Source organism: Lutra lutra, chromosome 3 (assembly GCF_902655055.1).
Source record: "Lutra lutra chromosome 3, mLutLut1.2, whole genome shotgun sequence".
Classification (NCBI taxonomy): Eukaryota; Metazoa; Chordata; class Mammalia; order Carnivora; family Mustelidae; genus Lutra; species Lutra lutra.
Genome location: NC_062280.1, coordinates 38876952 through 38898176, shown reverse-complemented (window position 1 = coordinate 38898176; position 21225 = coordinate 38876952). Strand labels below are relative to the sequence as shown.

Sequence of the window (21225 nt, the reverse complement as noted above, 5' to 3'; positions counted from 1 at the left end):
ATGTACTGCTTGCCACCTGCTCAATGCCAAGTCAACACACCTTCACCTCAGACTGACAAGGACTCAATCTGACCCTCTTCCCCTCAAATTCCAGCCAGTGTATTCAAGTTTATGCAGAAAAGTGGGCATAATTATGACAGCAGAATGAAGCAACTCAAATAGTGACACTAATTCTGTAGACTCTACAATGGATAAAAGGAGTGTGCTAGGCTGGAACATTAACAAACACATCAAAGAACAATACGTACAACATGATTCTGGTTAATTAAAGAAACAAACCCAGAAAAAATAAAACAAGATGAAATCAGAAAGGGAGACAAACCATAAGGGACTCTTGATCATAGGAAACAAACTGAGGGTTGCTGGAGTGGAAACAAACTAGGGTGGGGGGATGGGGTAACTGAGTAATGAGCATTAAGGAGGGCACATGATATAATGAGCACTGGGTGTCATCTAAGACTGATAAATCACTGAACTCCACCTCTGAAACTAACAATACACTATATGTTAATTAATTCAATTTAAATTTAAAAAAAGAAACCCCCCAAAAATAAAATAAATAAAATAAAATCTCAATGGCTCAAAACAACAGTTTATTTATCACTCATGTAAGGTCCCCTGAAGGTCAGGGCTACTTTCTAGGACAGCTGTCCCTCATGCAATGACTCAGCTTTACTTCTTCAGATAAACACATAAACCTCAATATTGGAAAGGGACAAGAATGTGGGAAATCACATCTTAACTCTTAAAGGTTTTCTTCTGGAAGAGACATGTTTTGGTTTTCATTGGCAAAACCAATCACATGGCATTGTCATTTGCAAATATATCTACAAAGTCATTGACATTGTTACCTCCAAAAGGTGGAATCTAATTCCCCTTCCCTTGCAAGTGACTAAACTAGTTGCCTCAGTGCTCACACAGGGAATGTTTCAGCGGTTGTCCTGTGTGACTTTCGAGGCTAGGTGTCTTACTCTGTTCAGGCTGCTAGAACTAGATAGCACAGGCTGGGAGGCTTCTGAACAACATAAATTTACTGCTCAAAGATCTGGAGGCTGCAAATCTGAAATCAGGATGCCAGCATGGTTGGGTGAGTGCCCTCTTCTAGGTCACAGTCTTTATGTGGTGCCTTCATGTGACAGAAGTGGCAAGGGAGCTCCCTAGGGTCTCCTTTATAAGGGCTAATCCCATTCATGAAGGCTCCACCCTCATGACCTAAGCACCTGCCAAGGCCCCACCTCCATATACCACGCATTGGGGATTAGTTTTAAACATAGGAATTTTAAGGAGACACAAACATTCAGTCAATAGTATAAATGATTGAGCAATATTTCTGAATTTTAAAAAACATTAATGCAGCATAAACTATAGTTATAATGACACCACTAGGCTCAATCTCATTGAAATATGCCAGACTCAATTGCCTAAAAATGGTCCTGTAACCGTACATGTATATATGCAGAAATGGGGGTGCCTGGGTGGCTCAGTCATTAAGTGTCTGCCTTTGGCTCAGGCCATAATCCCAGCGTCCTGGGATCAAGCCCTGCATCAGGCTCCCTGCTCAGTGGGAAGCCTACTTCTCCCTCTCCCACTCCCCCTGCTTGTGTTCCCATTCTCACTGTGTCTCTCTCTGTGTCAAATAAATAAATAAAATCTTTATATATAGAAATATAAATTTCTCTACACACACATACACTTAGCCTTCCATACTGTGTATATGTCACAGAAATGTCTATCACTCTTTTTTCCTGTTGCTAAAAAACACATAACATAAAGTTACCATCTGAGCCATTTTTAAGTGTACAGTTTGAAAACATCAAGTATATTCACATTTCTGTAAAACAGATCTCCAGAATTTTATCATCTGAAAAAAAGTTCATTTCAAAATGTATACCCATTAAACAACAACTCCCATTTTCCCCCTCTTCCCAGTCCCAGCAACCCCCCCCCCCGACTAATCACCACTTTATTCTCTGTTTCTATGAATTTGACTACTTTAGATACATCATATTAGGTAGAATCAAACAGCATTTGTCTTTTTGTGACTGGCTTATTTCTCTTAGCACAATGTCTTCAAGGTTTATTCATGTTGTAGTGTTGATGGGATTTCCTTTTTTTGAAGGCTGAATGATATTCCAACATATGTATAGATCACTTTTTTTTTTACCCATTCATCCATCAACGGGCATTTGGATTGCTCCCACTTCTTAGCTATTGTGAATAGTGCTATGTCCATGACCATGCAAACATCTCTTCTAGACTCTACTTTCAAAAGTATGGGATCCAGTGGAATTGCTGGGTCAATCCAGTGGTCCCATTTTTAATTTTTTTTTTTGAAGAAACTTCAATCTGTCTTCTATTATGGTTGCACCATTTAACAATCACCAACAGTGCCCAAGGATTCCAGTGTCTCTACACCCTTTTGAACATTTGTCATTTTCTGTGTTTTTTGATAGTAGCCATCCAAATGGGTGTGAAGTAGGATTTTTTTGTGGTTTGGATCAACATTTTGGACATTTTTTTTTAAAGATTTATTTATTTATTTGACAGAGAGAGAGATCACAAGTAGGCAGAGAGTCAGGCAGAGAAAGAGGGGGAAGCAGGCTCCCTGCGGAGCGGGAAGCCTGATTGAGGGCTCAATCCCAGGACCCTGAGATTATGACCTGAGCTGAAGGCAGAGGCTTAACCCACTGAGCCACCCAGGTGCCCCGGTCATTCTTAAATAATAAAAAGTCCTTTGGTATTTTTGAGGTCCAAAAAACAATCTCATTTTAGCAAATGTGGTAGGCAAAGTAACATCCACTACTACCACAAAGATCCCCTAATCCTTGGAACCTGTGGATGTGTTTTGCTACATTTCAAGGGGGAATTAAGGTTTCTAGTCAGCTTCCCTCAAGCCCCCAGGTGGCCTGTGACTCCTGCAGGGTTAGCAGAGGTAGAAGCTGAAAGAAGATATAAGGGGCAGGAGAGATCATCCTTACCAAAGGCAGATATAGGACGATGCTTGCATCTTCTGGGTGGGACAGTCTCCCAGCAATAATTGTTTCTTTTCAATAGTGCTTTGTGGAGTTCTCAATCAAAGTTACTGCTTCTTGGCCCTTGGGCAATCCTTGTCTCTGGCCAGGTGCTCCTTATCCCATCTCCACCCTCTGAGCCAGTGGTACCTTCCAGCCTCTTTTGGCTGATGGCCTCTGTCCTTTGGCAAGAAGCCTTTAAAGACAAGCTTTTTCCAACAACCCCAAGGTCAGATCATTCCACCATTCCTCTTGGCTCATAAGAACACTCTGGAATCCTTTCCCCTCTTCCATCAGGGATAAATGTGTGGTTTTCTCCCCATTGTTTATGTATCTTTGCTTGGACACCAGCAGGGCAGTTCAAACCATAGCCCTTGATCTTTTCAGGGGAAAAAAAAAATGTGTTTAAAATTCATTAATGTGGCTGATTTTATAATCTTGAGCTTCTTCTCAACAATGGCCTGGATTCTTTCAACATTTTCTTATGATGAACATTATGAACCACTTTTCTGTTCTTGCTTTTAGGGACTTTGCCTAAGTCCATTCTTAGTTAGCCAATATATGTTTATATAGTATATCTATGGATAAGTCAGAAATAGTTTCACACAGTAATAATATGGTTGCTGTTATGGTAAAATATAATGTTGGTAAGAACTTAAGAATCTTGAAATAATTTACATTTTTTCCTTAAGTAATGTATTTTCAGAGCTATTTGCAAAGTGTGTATTCTCTGAACATGTCCCCCAAACCTATACCCTTTCTGACTTTAAATTCAATATCATTGCCTATCTTTATAGACAAAAGAAACACCTTACAAGGACCCTCAACAAATTTCAAGTGACTTTAGCCACCACTTCCTTTCTTCCTTGCACATCTTGTCCAAGTTTAAAGTTCTCTAATGAGTACAAAGGATTTATACATCATGAGAAAGATTATTGTTGATGTCATTTATGATAGACTCTTAAATACAGAGAACAAACCAGAGGGAGGTTGGTAGGGGGAATGAGTGAAACAGGTGAAGGGGATTAAAAGGTACAAACTTCCATTTATAAAATAAATAAGACACAGAGATGAAAAGTACAGCATAAGGAATATAGTCAATAATATTTTAATATTGTTATATAGTGACAGATGGTAACTATACTTATCATGGTGAGCATTGAGTAATGCATAAAATTGTCAAGTCACTGTACTGTACAGTTAAAAATAATATAATATTGTATGTTAATTATGCTTCAGTAAAAAAATTTAACACCTCACCCCAAAAAAGAGGGAAAAAAGGAAAGCTTTAAGGATAAATTAAATTGTGTATTTTAGACCTAGGGCTTATAATTGAGTTAATTTTGGTAAATTTTTTGAGTTTTTTTTCTACTCTTGGCACTCAAATTATTTTATATTTCAATAAAAACAAAGAGACAGCTTGGGTTTTGTGAGGAGGGAATTTGTGAAAAGGGCATGTTTTACTGACCAGTGAGTCCATTACATCATTCGTACACCTGCTATCTACAGGCACTGTGTCAAGTGCCAGGACACAAAGGTAATCAACCCTGGCAGTCTTTCTGGCCTTGGAGAGATTTGCATATTGCAAAAGAGAAGGTCATGCTTTGAAGTCTCAGATTTGAGGATGGAGGAAGAGAGAAGACACCAACTGAACACCCAGAGAAGAGGCAAGAAGGACTTGAAGCCAAAATGGAGTCTAGACATGATATGGAAGGCACTAGAATCTGAAAATAAGTGGGGGTCTAAGGGTGGGAAAGTGTAATCAAAGCAATGGGTGAAAAGAGGCTCTTTTCCACAAGACACGTGTCTACGCCCAAAGCAAAGTGGAAAACTGAAGACCAAATTTCCGAAGAAATTTGGTCTAGCTCTCAATGAACACCTTTGGCCAAGTCATGTAAATGGAAAATGTGAAAGGGAAGTTCCTGTTCTCCTAAGCTCCTGTACAGCCTTTCTAAGCCTCAGTTTTTCTCATTCCTAAATCAGGAATAATAATACCTATATTATATACCTGTTGTGAGGATTTGATTTTATGTATATAAAATGGCCTGCATAGTGTCAGGAGCATAATAGCTGTAAATGTGTTGAGCAACTATTTTGCTTCTGTTGTTGTTATCACCTGTAAATAAAATTAAATGTCATAATGGTGGATCCCATGGATTGGCTCTTTCAATCCTCATTTCACCCTCACTTTGGGATAACTTTCTGTTCCTGTGAAACTAGGAACTATATTTCCCAGACTTCTTTGCTTATAGGGTCTTAATGCCAGATGGGTTCCACCAGTTAGAGGCAATCACTTGAGATTTGAAAGATGAAAGGAAGTGGAGGCCATCTTCCAGTTGCTCTTTCTTTTGCAAATTTACTACATTAAGAGGGGCCTGAGGCATGGGCAGCAATGGTGGAAACAGCTGCTAGACCACCAGATCCCTGTGGGATTTTGACACCAACAAATGGTGGCTCCTGATTTCCATTCCTCCAGCCCTGCTGGTGTATTTGTAAGTATCTAAGTCCCATATTAAATCCCATGTGTCTAAAGTACCTAGAGTAATGATTCCTGTTTCTAGAACTGAATCCTGACTTACTTAGAAGTGGATGTTTCATCTAAAGAAATCTCATACATAAACTCCCATGAAGGACTTTATTTTGTACTACTGCTTCAAAATGGCTTAGATTTAAATCATGAGTTAATTCCCATGTTTAAACCAATTCAATGTTCTTCTTAATGCCATTTTCTTTGAGAACTGTTAACAAAATACAATTAAAGTGTTCTGGGACTTTGAAAAGTTAACTCCAAGTACCACATTGAAAGAGGCAGAATATATTTTTTTATTATAACCCAGCCATTGTCTTTCTTTATACTTTCTTTGGTTGAGAGGAAAATGGTCCCTGAAATAACTTTGCCTCCTCATAACTGTTCTTTCTTCCTTTCTTAGTATCAAGAACCCCAATTTTTAGCTAGGGACACTACTACCCAGCTAAAATTTATTCCCACTCTCCCTTAAAGCCACACATAACCATATGACTAAGTTTTGGTCAGTTAAATATAAGAAAAAGTGTTTTGTGTAATTTCTAAAAAGAGTCTTTAGAAGGAGGGTATAAACCCTCCTTTGCCCCTTCCTCCTTTCTGTTGGTTGGAGTATGAATGTGATGACAGGAGCATTAACAGCCATCTTGGGTCGTGAGGCAGTATAGTAATCATGGCAGAATAGAAGAGAATGAACCCGTTGCCTACAAAGCTGCTGTATAGGACTGGATTGTTTACCTCCAGATTCCTTTTACATCAGAAACAAACAAATGAACAATCTCAAACCTTAAAAAAGTCATTGTTATTTTGTTTCTGTTTTGTTATTACATGTAGCCAAACCTATGCCTAATTAATAATAAAGGAACAGCCAAACTTCTTCTCTTCCTATCAACCATGGACGGTTTCTCAGTTTTTAAAAATTAGTGCATTCTCAAAAACTGCCTCCTTACTGAGATGCAGTAGGACATGCTGCCAAAAATGTTGATCTGGGTTTAAAATTAAAGACATAGAGTGATTTCACAGAGGCCAATTCCATGTACACAGCAGCAAAATTTGCAAGCCAGATGAATAACTCTGACTTACTCATATGGTTGAGTAAAGGTAAGTCCTCAAGCATAGCTAATGATCCATTAGGGCTAGAGTTATTGATTCAGTGTGGCTGAATTTCAGGTTAAACTGTCTCTCTGTTGGTCATTATGTGACCACACCACAACTGACAGCACATCCAATGGTACAATCTGCTTTGCAGCTCTTTATTCCAGAGCCCATAGATCAGAGGGTTAAGACATTGGGCAAATGCAAAGACTCCAAAAAGCACCAGATTTAAAACAAAGAAAAACAATCCACACATCTTTCCCAAACCTATGAATATCAGGGTTGGTATCACATGTAAACCCATCTGCACTAAATGAATAAGGACCGTTTTCCTTGCTTTGATATTTGATCTATTAAAATGGCCAGCCCGTTTCCCTTCTTGGTAGATCAGAGAGTAACTTACAAGAATGATGGACAGAAGAAGGAAAAGGAAAACCATGCCGATGGCTCTGGCAGCAGAGCCATTCAAGATCACAGGGCAAAGGGGTTCAGATTTAAAAACAGCACCCTGAGTGGGGCTAGTACCCTCTATGAGGAATAAGCAAACATTCTTGAATATAATGATTGTCCAAGACCCAGCCAGAACCCTATACTTAACTGAATCTACAAAAGCCAGAGATTTCAAAGGCCAGCAAATGGCCAGGTAAGTGTTGACAGCCATCAAGGCCAGGGTGAAGAGGATCCCTTCTCCAACACTTAGCTGGACCCCAAATACCACCCAGCACATCAGCACTGGACTATTGGCTAGCAGAGCCCGCATCCCTTGGAATACCACCCCCAGGCCACAGTAGGAGGAGATGCACAGCAGATGGTGACACAGGAGGATGTATCGGGCCTCTTTCTTCAGCTTCGAATTGTGTGACACTATTGTGACGATGATGACAGTGACAGATGTGGCAAAGAAGAAGGCAACTGTGTATACAGAGGCCTTCACTGTTGCTTCCAGCCTCAGCCAATCTGATATGTTGCAGTGCTCAGAAGACAAGTTCATGATCTTTCAGGGCAACTTGGCTCCTGCAGGATTAAAGAACAAGGAAGAGTGAATCTTAAAGCTTCTGGTGTGGTTTTCCAGCTCTGTGATCTAGCAGAAATCGCAAGGAATACATTACACCTTTTTCTGTATAGAATACAACAACTTCAGACAGCATCAACATGAATCAAAGAAACTGGAGAAAGCTTCTGGGCTCTTCACTTTATTTCAAGAGAGGAGTGCATGCTCAAACCATCCAAAAGGAAAGTTTGAAAGATGTACTCTCAGGAGTCAGCAAATTGCTCAAAATCAGGTCAAAGTTTTATTCTTTGTGCATCCTTTTCCAACTTTGATTATGAGAACTTTTTCGACTCCGAGCCACCAGTTGATGAACCCAAGCACTTGTTAACACTTAGCGCATGCAAGAGTCTGGGGAAGACATTAGGGCAAGAGCTATAAGGAATGTGGGGAAGCCATTGATGCAGAGTCCTCAATTCATTTGTGTCCATAAGACATGACAGGGATATTAACAAAATGACAGCAGTTACAGGTGACATTTACCCAGGACTTTCTAGGGATCAATACTATTTTTAGAGCATATTCCTCACCAGTGCTGGAGTATGTTTTATTTTCCACAAAGTGGTTTTATTATGCACTTTTCACAGATGGGGAAATAGACCTAAAGAGGCTAAGTAACCTGCTTGGGGCCATATTATTATTGGGTAGAGGGGCCAGGATGTGAATTTCAGAGTACAACTCCAGAACCCACTCTCACAACCACTATAAGAATGTTCATGTCAAACGCAAGGTCAAATAAATGCATGCTATGAGTTCTTCTTTGGCCAATGTTATTGGCTCCCAATGTCAGCTGGACCCCATTTGTAGAAATACTGTTTCTGTTGTTAAGCTGGAAGACTGAACATCCAGCAAGGTTCTGGGATCTTAGGATTACTGAGGGACTATGACCACTGAAATGGTAGTAGACACATTAGATCTTCTCAAGCAGAAACAGTGGTAAGTGGTTGTGTGTTGCAGCCTGGGGATCCTCCAAATCTCAGGATCACTGTCTCTGAAAGTCTACTGTGGAGATGCCAACCTTTGCTTCCCACTATGGCTTTACTCATTCCTCATCACCTGTTGCATCACCTCCCTCATTAGAGTTGATTGGAACTAGGGGTACACATCTGACACTGAGCTGAATCCACCACTGTCTGCCTTTTAAAAATCTGACTGAAGAATTCTCAGAGAATGGAGTTTGAGTGTGATGTTGAGTGATTGGCCTGCCAGTCATGTTGGCGTGTAGGTGAGTAGAAGAAAATGATCGAGAGAGGTAAGAGAGAACCAGAGGGAACCACAGAGTCCCTGCAAGGCTCCAAAAGCCCTTGCAAGGCAGAGAGAGAACAGCCTGGGCTCCTGAATTTCTGATTCTGCTGAGATGCTCTGAATTTTCTGTGCTGGGGTTCTAAAAATATAACACACCCCTCTATTATTTAAGTTAGCTTAAATAGGTTTCCCTCTCCTCCTTTAGGTCAGCCACTAGCATTGAAAAGATATAGAGTGGACCCTGAAGAGGCCCAGTATATCATATGGATTTCCTAAAAAATGTATCACTGTGGAGACAGCTGCTGCAACTTGCCGAGAATCTGAGATGCCACAACTCCTTATGAAATTCTTTGCCCAAGGCATCTGTTCTCCCCCTGCACATTGTGTTGTCACCCTTTGTGGAGAATTTCTCCTGTTCAGATGGATTTTGTGCCATTGCTGTGCAGTCAAACTCCATGCATTTATTCTTCTCTCTCCAGCCCCCAGAGAGGAATAGAAATGGGAATGGTCATTGTCATTGTCAAACTCAGTCATCACACTTTCTTTAAGCTGCAGAATTTTTGGTCAAAATCTTATACCAGAACCCTTCAAAAATCAACAGAAAAATGCTTATCCACAGGGTACACTCCTGTAACTGTCCTCAAGGCACCACCATAGACACCAAGGGCCCCAGTGAAGATGGCAGGCAGACACTGGTAAGTTAGAACTCTGCCCTGCCTGATGGAGTCATAAGAACTGGGCTTTAAGCCTTGGTCTGTGGCCAATTAGGAATGTGATTGTGGATATCAAAGTCACTTTGCTTCTCTGGTCTTTGGTTCCTTACATCATAGTCATGCAGGATTACAAGTTCCACATCTTTTCTATCTACAGAGCCATCCTCACTGACATCCTCAAGAGCCAAATCTTAACTTGGACCAGGAGATTCCGGGCTTTTTCCTTATTCTTGAGATAAGATTGGCCCTGCCTTGATTTGGAATGTCCCCATCTTATCCTTCATGGCTGAGCTTGAATAGAACTGCCAGCTTTCTAGGACAGGGCCTGCCTTGTCCTGCTAGGTCCCCTCTAGGACCTAAAACCCAGTCACTGAGTCCCTGAATTAGAAAGTCACTGCTGGCAGGCTACACAATTGCGACAGCCTGCCTGTCTGCCTAGGCCTCCCAACAATGCTCATTCCTGAGCTCACTGTTGCTGGGTTTGACCCAGCTGATGGGCTATGCTCCCCCATTATTCAGTCTTGCTTCCCATCCCTCATTCTGCCCAGAACCTCAGTCATGTCTTCAGCTTCCCTGTTGGATTCCTCTTTTCTGCTCAGCAGGGTTTCCCTGCTCCTGCATGTCCCCCACCCCCATCATTCCTACACACCTGTCTGGCTCTTTCACAGCACATTCCCAACAGCAATGAGTGGGGCTTGGCCTTGTTGTGTTCTACGACTTGTAATCCTACAGAGAGCATCAGAGACTCCCATTGCGCCTCCTTTGAAAAAGAAAATTTACAAGCTTCTTTTCTCCCAAATTACTGTAGCTACAACTATAATAAACCCCTCTCCTTCCAGATCTAATACACGCTTTCAGGCAACTAGTTTCTGTGGCTTTCTAATATGTTTAATAGACTGATCGATGCAGCACATCACTGCATCATTCTACTCTACCGATCTTCACTGTGCATTGAAACACACGACGCATATCCTAAGCAGCGAGCTTACCAGGTGGTAAAACACAGGTGCTGACACGCAGAAGCCTCTCACCCAACAGAAGAAACAGAATACTATATAACTAGGTAATAATAACCAGAAACATCATGTAGTTTCACTTAACCTGCCAAATGAGCAAGAAAGTTGGGTGTCTCCAGCAGAGTTGAGGGGTTGTTCAGAATAGAAAGGGTCGTGGAGTCAGTGAGAGAAAGCTTCTTGGAACACCTGAGACTCAAACCTAGCCTTTCAAGGTTGAAAACTAGAAGAAAGCAGGACCCAGGGTGAGGTGGATAGAAACGAGGAGAGGTCCAGATTGCAGGCAACAGAAAATTCGAAGAGCCAGGCTGGGGCAAAACCTGGGAGCTTCAGGAGAGATGAAAAGATCCAGTTTGGGGGACTGAGGGCTTATTCAGAGGACTAAGGACAAAGTCTGGGACCAGATTTGGAGGACCTTCATTCCATTCCAAGGGTAAAAATTCACTTTGCACTCAATAAGGAGCCTTGCATGATTAAAATTAGGAGTAGCCATGTGATAGGTTAAGAGGACACATGAGATGCCCACCCTTGCCTGCACAGTGGGGTCTGATAGGAGCTCTACAGAGCAGGAAGCCTGGCAGAGAACAAATGTACACAGTGAAGACACTACTACCATAGCAAGTGGCTTAGAATTCTTCTTGCAGACATAAAATCGCCGGGAGAGTTGCAAATCTGCAAAATCAATGAGGGCAAGTTTTATCGCCTTTAATCTATTTATGAGAACTCAGAAAGATGAGTTATTTATTCAGGATCATGCCGCCAGACAGAATCTCCCATTCTTCAAATCCATATTCCTTCTCAGAGGTGTATTTGCCAATCAAGAGCTCATGGCAACAAAAGCCACATAAGAAGTCCCCTTCTGTATGTCTTACCTCTACTCATGGTTCATTCCTAGAGTCTTTTTCTTTGGAAATTATAAAATGGAAATACCTATTTTCCTCCAGCCCTAAAGGTTCCTTTGGCTTCAGCTCTGAAAGAAAACCCTGGAGCTAAGAATCACATTTGTTCCACAACTGCTGTGATGAAATCAGAAGCAGCTGCCACCACTCCCTACAAAAATCCTGCTGGAAGAATGGGGGTGGTGGCGGGATGGGCGCCTAACAAAAGCAGGGAAACAATGGGTCTCATCCTTCCAAAGAGCCTGACTTATGGCAAACCCCTGAGCACAACATGCTACCCTTGGTGGGAAACTGAATATATGAACACATATGGTCAACCCATGTATAAAAATTAAATGCTGATCCACAGCCTGTAGCAACCTGCCAGGAAACCAAGCCCTCGCCCACAGTAACAGGTGTCTCTTGTGACCGTCCAGGTAGCCAGACAACAACCTCTGTAATAACTGGCCCGAAACAGCCAGGACTTTATTAATGATTGGCAGCTTCCCTAATTTTTGTCCCTGATTCCAACTTAAGACCAACCAGAGAGAGCCAAATATGTCCCCCCACCCAGTCACAAAGACACCCCACTTCTAGTTAGCCCTCCTCCAGCTTCCCCAGGCTCTCATCAGGGCACACCTATAGCCTAAGTTCTCACTAAGTCCACACTAAGTTCTCCTATTCCTCTGCCTGCCTTGAGGCTTTAGTTAAAAAGCAAGTGACTGGGGTTCACTCCCTCGCTCTCGCAACCTCTGACTAGGTGGCCTTGGTTTTGCTCATCTGGTCGGTCTTTGCTCGTCTTCAGATCGGTATGAAAAGAAGATGCTAGGAGCCCTCCAATAGCATGTGTACTTGGAGCCATTTCCCCAGGGAGCTAATGAATGGGTGGCAGCACATTCTTCTTCTCCAGCTTGTGCCCCCATGCTAGTCCACAGTAGGGTCCAGGGAGACAGATACCTTCCACAGAAGGGCACTGCCTACCTTATGAGTCCAGGGTCACTGAGCTGGGCGATCTCCCCCACTCTTACCTCTGAGGGCAACCATTCCTGAACAGACACCCCACTTTCGAAGAAAACCAAGAGAGCGTTGGATGGGTGCTAATATGAGGGAAGAGTCTGGAAGGGAGATAGGAAGAGGGTAAAGACACAAACAGAATATAACGGTAGATATCCATGCTAACTGCTCACTATGAGACCGCTCTGGGGGGAGCTGACTTCTTTAATCAGCACAACAAGCCCAATAAGGAGGCACAATCTTTTTTCACATTTTTCCCAAGAGAAAACTGAGATATAGAGGTGGGAAGGAAGTCATTCAGGGTTAATGAGCTGGTGACAGTGATACTGGAGCTTGGACCAGGCAGTCCACCTGCAGCGGCCAGTCTCTAAACCCCTGGGGCCAGGTGCCCCGCGTCAGGGAAGGGCGATACCTAAAGTTTGTGACAGACTCCCCACAACTTCCTCTCAGGGTGTTGCTGGTTAATGGTGAAGTCTGGCTTCCAACCTAATTCTTCTGATTTCTGAAATGACATTTGGCTATTGTTTGTTGAGTTTTTTCCCAACAAGACCCTACTGGTGCAGGTGAATTGAATTCTTCTTTAAAAAGAAAAAAAAAAAAAGACTTAGGTATTATGGTCTGAATCATGCCCTTTCCAAAATTCACATGTCAAAACCCTAACCCCCAGAACTTCAGAATGGGACTGTATTTGGAGACAGAGTCTTTAAAGAGGTCATTAAGTTCAAATGGGGCCAGTATGGTGGGCTGTAATCTCATCTGACTGGTGCCCTTGCATCCTTATAAGGGAGATTTGGACACACACAGACCCTAGAGATGTGTGTGCACAGAGAAAAGACCATGTGAAGAGGCAGCGAAGGGGTGACCTCAGAGAAAACCAACTCTGCTGACCCCTTGATCATGACTCCCAGCGTCCAAAACTGTGAGGAAATACATTTCTGTGGTTTAAGCCACCTTTTCTGTGGTATTTTGTTTCAGCAGCCTGAGCAGACTGATCCAGCGGGGAAAAGCAGCTCCTAGCGACCACCTTAGTTCCAGCTCACTGAGAAGGGCTCAGACTCTCCCATGGGTCCACCCAGACTCTCCCCAGAACCTCTACCTGGGAATTTCTGAAGGAGGAAAGATCTCTGAGAGGAAGGAGGGCCTTTCCTTCTTGGGTGCTCGCGATCTGTTGGGTAGTGTGGGCCAGGCTTAGGGCCAGTATCTGACTTACCGCCAGTGGAAAGGACCATCAGCTGAAAACAAAGCTCAGAAATGATTCCAAGTGCTCTGTGGCTAGCGGCAGAAGGCCAATGAGAAGAAGTGGATACTCAAAGAATTGCTCTTAAAACCCTCCCTGGATGATCAGATCTCCTCTCCTACAATAAACATGCCCTCCTCTCTTTAAACATGTCCTCCCCTCTGTTCTAATCATGATCTTACTTCTTTGGTTATTTTTAAAAAATCACTCCAGTCTGGGAAGCTTTGGTGATCTCCTCTGTTATTCTCAAAGCAGGCAGGAAGGAAGGGAGGAAACGGGTGTCTGCTGAGTACCAGTCACTTGATATCAAGAAAGAGCACATAGTAAATATTAGCTCTGATTGTTGATCATCTGAGAACAGCTCACAGAGGTGACATGGGAACTAGATGAGATGACAAAGGCTCTGTAGGTGTATCCTGTGATTTCTGAAGGCAGCAAAATCACACATTTTTCGGAGTGCTTTTTCAGGCAGTTAACTTTTTGAGTTTGAACTCACCTTTTTATTTATAGAGGGAAATTCTCCGGCTTCCTTCCCCACTCTTTTTCTGACCAAAATTTTGATCTACAGGTGTTCTTCTAAGCACTCATAGGATTCATTAATCCAGAGACCTGACACCTTGCTTTACAAGAACCTTGGCCTTTTCTGAGCTACTTAATGTGTAAAAACATGTCTTAAAAAACAATGCACTTGCGCATGTTTACTTGAGGTTTTGAAACACAAGGCTGCCCATGAACAAGGGTAGCCACGTGAAACAAATCTCCAAACCTGGAATACAAATAAATATTCAAGGAGAAACTATTGAAAAGAAGGTAGTTCATAAGAGCACTGACAAAGCTCTTTTCATTCTGTATCTAAATAATAGTAACTGTGTGTGATCTAACCTTATGGTAACAATGATAACAAAAAAGGACACAATTTAATGACACATTTCACTGTGCTAGGTGTATCTGCAGATATAAATAGACAAAAGAGCCATACCAGGATTTCAGAAAAACACTGTACATTAATACTAACTGTAATGATATCATAGGCAACAAACAACATTTTCCATTAATCTTCAAATGAGCTTAAATAATGAATTTATATGATATCACCAGCACACTGGCTAAAATAAGAGTCATTCGATTCTGCTTGGATGGATCTCTCTGCACTGGCGCAGACTAACTATGAACAAAAGTAGTGGTCTCGACACATAGACATGTATTCACTCAGTTGGTGAATTCTGCTCAAGGTATCATCCAATTTTCAAAAGTTCATGTTTCGCCACTTCGCTTTTGTCAAAGACCTATACTGGTTCCTGTTTTCACTAACTGAAAAAAAAGACCAAAAAGCCACAATAGCCTTCCACAGTTGTTGGAGCCAGGATGGAGGCAGCACGCACCCCAAGCAGCGAGAGACCCTCCCCTCACCCCACGTCCTTCCCCAGGACCATGCTCAGCATCTCAGCTTCAGGCTGCCAGACTTTTGAACTATGCCTATGAGCCTCACCTCAATTTATTTTGTGCAGCCACTAGGTCCTATGGGATCAGAAAATCTATGGGAGTTGATATTGGGATCTGGGAATGTTCACAAATTTCTCCATATAAATAAATGGTAATTGCTTCTTTGCTTTATGTCATTTTGGCTTACAAAATGTTTTCATGGGGGACGGGGGGCACCTAGGTGGCTCAGTTGGTTAAGCAGCTAACTCGATTTGGGCTCATGTTGTGTTCTCAGGGCCATGAGATCCAACCCCTCATTGGGCTCCATGCTCAGTGTAGGGTCTGCTTGAGATTCTCTCTCCCTGCTCCCTCTTCTCCTCTCCCTGTTTGCTCTCTCTCTCTCTCTCTCTCTTTAATAAATAAATAAAATCATTTAAAAAAAAGAGACACCTGGGTGGCTCAGTTGGTTAAGAGTCAGCCTTTGGCTCAGGTCATGATCCCACGGTCCTGGGATTGAGGCCCATGCTCAGGGAGGAGCCTGTTTCCCCCTCTGCTTGCCATTCCCCACTGCTTGTGCTCTCTTTCTCTCTGACAAATAAACAAATAAAATCTTAAAAAAAAAAAAAGCTCTCATGGGAACAGTTTAATTTCAGATAGCATGATAAACATGCACATGTGTGCCCACCAGTGTGGGTCTAAGAGTTGGAGACCCATCAGTATCCAAAACACACGAAGAAGTCTCTAACATCAGGGAGCTTACATAGTCAGAGCCCCTGACACTAACCTAGCAGTCAGTAGACAGATGGTATTTTTCTCCCTTCCTCCCTATCTCTCCAGCCACCAAAGGTCAATATGATGTCTATAAACCACAAAAAGCAAACAGCGATCTATATGTTGCTAAGCATGTGATTCACTGTGAATGCTATTTCCCAGAATTTGAGAGGATTTTGTCTCTGGTCTCTTGGTTTTGCATTTATTCTTGAAAAACGCTGAAGCTATTTGATTTGCTTTGCTTTAAAGATTTCTTTCCTTCTTTATTTGTCAGAGAGAGAGAGAGAGGAAACAAGAGAGAGCCACCCAGGCATTCCTGAAACTATTTTAATGTTACATTATTGAATTTATTAAGTTTTTCAAATATTAATTTACCTGTGTATCATTTTAATGTTATTAAAGCTTGTAAGTCAACAATAGTTGCCAAGATAGTGAATTGTGTGTTTTGCTGGCAGGAAATCCTCTATACTATAGTCAGTGGATTTCTTTCTTGCACAATTAAAATAGTTGACCCATCCCAAGCAATAGCACACACGCTTTCTGCCTCAGCAGACCCCACCTGGCTTTAGCCATAAACCAATGTTTTATCAGTACATTCTTCGCAAATCTGAAATCAGCAGATTGCATGAAACTCTTTAGCTTTCTCTCTCTGACTCAGCATTGGGGATTGCTGTAACTTTCTGTCAGATTTAATTCTATTTCCCCCAATTAAGGTACCATGTAATTATAGCTATTCTTATTAACCTTTTTTACAGGCTGTTATTTGTTTCACTGGATGAAAAAGAACCCCCTTAGTTTTGAAATCCACTTATAATATACATTGCTTGTCAAGTACTCTTATCTGTAGTAGGTACCTTTGAGTAATATAAATTATACTTGATTATATATGTCATGCAAAGTCGATTCTCTTTATCTGAAAACTCTGATTTAGAATTGAATGTAAAACCCATGGAATGCTTTAACTTTTGCCTTCTCTGTAAATTTTTACTTAGCACATAGTTGATTATTAACTTGAACTTTCACTTAACTATCATATAATTGATTTATCTCAGTTTTCAGAATCCTGTATATTTACAAAGTTTCTTTGGCAGGGATATAAGCCTCTGACCATAGCAGAGTCTATTACCATATGGATAGGCTAGCATTTTTCCATAGGAAAATCCACTTATGCCAAGTTATTAAAGTTCTTGATTATTTTCATTAGCATTTGTATTTGCCTTTTAAAAATGGCATAGAATTTTGAATCATATTTATAGAGCAAATGGCTATGTCAATATTTATCTTTGTGATAATCTTAAAGTATGACCATTATATTTATCTGTTTATTTAATGGACTTATTCCCAAATAAGAAGCATATTATTATTATTAATGTTATTTGGCAAACATTGTTTATAACTATATTTTGTATTTTTCAATAGAAATTACATTGTAAATATTGGTGAAAAAAATTATTAATGTTGAAAACCTTAGCTGTGTTATCATCCAACCACTTTTGAAAGATCAAAAAAATGAATAATCAGAATTTTAAAATTCATGTCCATATCCCATTTTCTCCATTCATACATTCACTCATTCATTCATTCATTCATTCATTCAAAAACTATGTATTGTGTACCCACCTTGTGTCAAGCATTGTGCTAAATGCTGAGCCTGTGGAGATGAATGAGATATGGGTTCAGTTTTCAAGAAACTTACTTCATTAGAGGAGGAAGAAATATATATTTTTCTTTCTTTCTTTCTTTACAATTTTGAAAGCTAGTTTCTTCTAACAATTAGACCAAAATGCACTCAGAATCTAGTTCACCTGTCTGATTATATTCTCTCTCTCTCTCTCTCTCTCTCTCTCTTTTTTTCTTTTCAGTTTCTTGTCTCTTCTGATTTGTTTAGTGTATTTTTCTCTGGGGTCATTGTTACTATTTTAGCATTTTGTTCTCTTGTTCACTTATTCTTCTCTGGACAGAATGACAAGATGGAAAAACTCACCCCAAAAAAGAGAACAAGAGGCAGTCCTGTCTGCCAGGGACATAATCAGTATGGATATAAGTAAGATGTTGGAATTAGAGTTCAGAATAATGATTATAAAGATACAAAACTGGGCTTGAAAAAAGCATAGATGGCACTAGATAATCCCTTTCTGGAGAAATAAAAAGCTAAAATCTAATCAAGTTGAAATCAAAGATATTAGTGAGATGCAATAAAAAATGGAGGCTCTAACTTCTAGGATAATTGAGGCAGAAGAGAGAATTAGTGATAAAGAAGACCAAATGATGGAAGAATAAAGAAGCTGGGAAAAAGAGAGATAAACAACTACTGGATCACGAGGGAAGAATTCAAGAGATAAATGATACTATAAAGTGAAACAATATTAGAATAATTGGGGTCCCAGAAGAAGAGGAAAGAGTGGAGCAGAAGGTATATTGGAGCAAATTATAGCAGAGAACTTCCCTAATCTGGGGAAAGAAACAGGCACTCAAGCCCAGGAGGCACAGAGAATTCCCCCCTTAACAGCAATAAAAATAGGTCAACACCTCAACATACAATAGTGAATCTTGGAAATCTCAAAGACAAAGAGAAAATCCCAAAAGCATCTCAGGACAAGCTGTCCTTAACCTACAATAGTAGAAACATAAGACTGGCAGCAGACCTAGCTACAGAGACCTGGCAGGCCAGAAAGGACTGGCATAATATATTCAGGGTGTTAAATGAGAAAAATATGCAGCCAGGGATACTTTATCCAGCAAGTCAATCATTCAGAATGGAAGGAGAGATAAAGAGCTTCCAGGACAAACAGAAACTAAAAAAATTTATGATCACTAAGCCAGCCCTGCAAGAAATGTTAAAGGGTTAGACAAAGGTGATTTTTTTTTTCTCTGTATCCCAATAAGAGGATCTGGGGAAGTTATTCTTTTTCTTGCATGAAAAGCCAGGTGGGAGATAGGGGTACAATGGTTGATGTATATATCCCAGTCGTATGTACCCCACAAATATATATTTGTGCCACTCTGATCTTGTGAGACTTGTTTCCATACTCAAATAACCTTCCAATAAAATTGTAATTTTTTTACCTTCCTTTTCACCACCTCTTGGCCACTGAAACTATCTGCATCCATGGGCTCAGGCTCCCACTAAGTCCACTAAAGAATCAGGCTTACATCATGGTTATTGCCATTGTTATTGCCAATGTTACCTAACCTGAGCATCTACCTTGTTTCAGATTTTCCGACTGCCCTGATCTTAAAAGTGTGGTTGTCATTTAGTCTATGTCTTGAATTCCTAAATGTCTGGTCACAAAACGTTGAATATTATTTCTGGATGATCCAGGACTGGAGCTACATGAGGACATTTGCTCTTTCAGAGTTGTTAGAGTGGTACCATGCAAATCCCTGCCTGGACCCCAAAGATATCTGACCTGGTCAGAAGGTAAGTGTTCTTACTGAGGGAAGAACAGACTTCAGACAGAGGACCATTGGTAATAAAAGAGATGGGCCAAAAATGAGGGGGGACCTGTAGGGGACTTCAGTTTGTGTGATCAGAGCAGTAAGAATTTATATAACCAAGAAGGGATGTGTTATCTCTAGGTGGTCCTCCCAAAAATTATGCATCCTATTTTAACACTTGGAGATGGTTTGCTTGTAAGATTAAGATGTCTCTTTATATAACATCAGGAGATGACTAATTTGATCCTGGAAATGTAATCTATGGAAACCACTGAGTGTGCTTACAGGTTCAACAGAAAGGTATTAAAATAACAGCTGAAAATAGAAGGATGCTTGTTCCCTTGGAAGCAATGAAAAGCAAATAGTAAGAAGTTTATAATGTATCACCATTGAAGAAGCAATGAGGCCCCAATTAATGTAATATCCTGATCTACTTAATAAGCATATCCCACAAGCTGAGAGATACTCAGCCATGGTTTTTTTTTTTTTTTTCTGCTGTGTGATAGAGTTCTGTGAGGTGTCTATAGTTAGTTAAATGGAGAAGTAAGGCATTTGTGGAGCTCAAAATCTTTTAGGGAAGATAGCTGTCTAAGCAAATAGTTTCAATTCTATGATTTAAGTGCTTTAATTCAAAGTGCCATGGAAATCAGAGGAGGGAGTCTAATCTTCCTAGAAGAGTCAGAGAAAACTTCTCATTGGGACAATGTTCTAAAAAATAAGGAACATTCATCCATCCAGCAAGCCAGCCTCCTATTCATCCATTTATTAGGTATGTGTTGAGTACCTCTGACTGTTCTAGATGCTGTGGATACCCACTGAACAAGACAAACCAAGTCCTTCTTTGAGTGAGGTTGCCATTCTGGTGGGGTACAGATGATATTACCAAGAGAAACACAGAATGGCTCCTTAAAACCACCCAACATCAACCTTCAGACTTCATTTCCTCTCCCACGGGTATTTTCCTACTGAGACCAGAGTGCCTTGACCACTTAAACTGGAACATTTCCATCCTTTGTTTAAGTATAGTTCTCATCATGAAACCAAAATACCAATTGACTGTTTACCATTACAGTGGGATAATTCCAGAAGTGCATGATTAGATAAAATCAGGTTTCTGAAAATGCAGAATGGATAATCAATTTCAAGCAGAAATAATATTGAGAAACATGAGAACTCCTTACCTTACATTACCAGTGGAGGTCTTTTATGCCCGTGGAAAAATGGGTTCTCTTTTCTAGGAAAAAAGTATATGGAAGACCAGCAGGAGTTTCTCCGAGAATCCTGGGAAGAACTCCCAATACCCAGCATCTAATGGAAGTGAATCAAGCAAAGTCTCTCACTTCACATTCTCCCAGGCTCCTGAGTCTTCAGATCTAGGGCTCCTTCTGGGCTGGCTGCAACAAGTGTCACCCTATGATTCCCAGTGCAGAGAGCTGCAGGACCTCAGAGAAAGCGGGGATTTTTTTGTGGTAACCACTTCCTGAAAGAACACTCCACGTCTTCTGTCCAAGAGGGAAGTGGAGGAACCCAAGGCCTCCCCTCTTTCACCCCTTTTGGGGTTGGGACCCACTTCATGGTGTTTGAAGGTGACAAGAGAAAGCGTTTCTAAAGAAAGCTAAAAAGCTTCTTTACCCCAGCATAAGGGAAACATTCAAGCCACTGGAAGCAGCAGTTTTGAGCCAGACTAGCCTTCAAAAATCTCATGTTACATCTATAGAAATGACCACAATTTCGTAACAGAGGCAAGAGAACTGCAGTTAGAAGCTTCTGTAAGGCACAGTTGGTTCCATTCTGAAAATTCATATTTCCTGTTTGCCAA

The 21225-nt window shown here is 41.0% G+C and overlaps 1 protein-coding gene across 2 annotated transcripts; it reads right to left on the bottom strand.

Annotated features, from left to right (window-relative positions):
• Window positions 1-4146: 4146 nt before the first annotated feature.
• Window positions 4147-20780, bottom strand: LOC125094668 (odorant receptor 131-2-like). Of its 2 annotated transcripts, XM_047720081.1 has the most exons (3): window positions 20588-20780; window positions 11173-11318; window positions 4147-7641 (listed from the first exon to the last, which is right to left on the bottom strand). In XM_047720081.1, the coding sequence occupies exon 3, from the start codon at window positions 7616-7618 to the stop codon at window positions 6704-6706; it is 915 nt and encodes a 304-aa protein (XP_047576037.1). In that variant the 5' UTR covers window positions 7619-7641; window positions 11173-11318; window positions 20588-20780; the 3' UTR covers window positions 4147-6703. The 2 variants fall into 2 exon arrangements, with proteins under 2 accessions (XP_047576037.1, XP_047576036.1); XM_047720080.1 differs by lacking the exon at window positions 11173-11318.
• Between the last annotated feature and the right edge of the window lie 445 nt (window positions 20781-21225).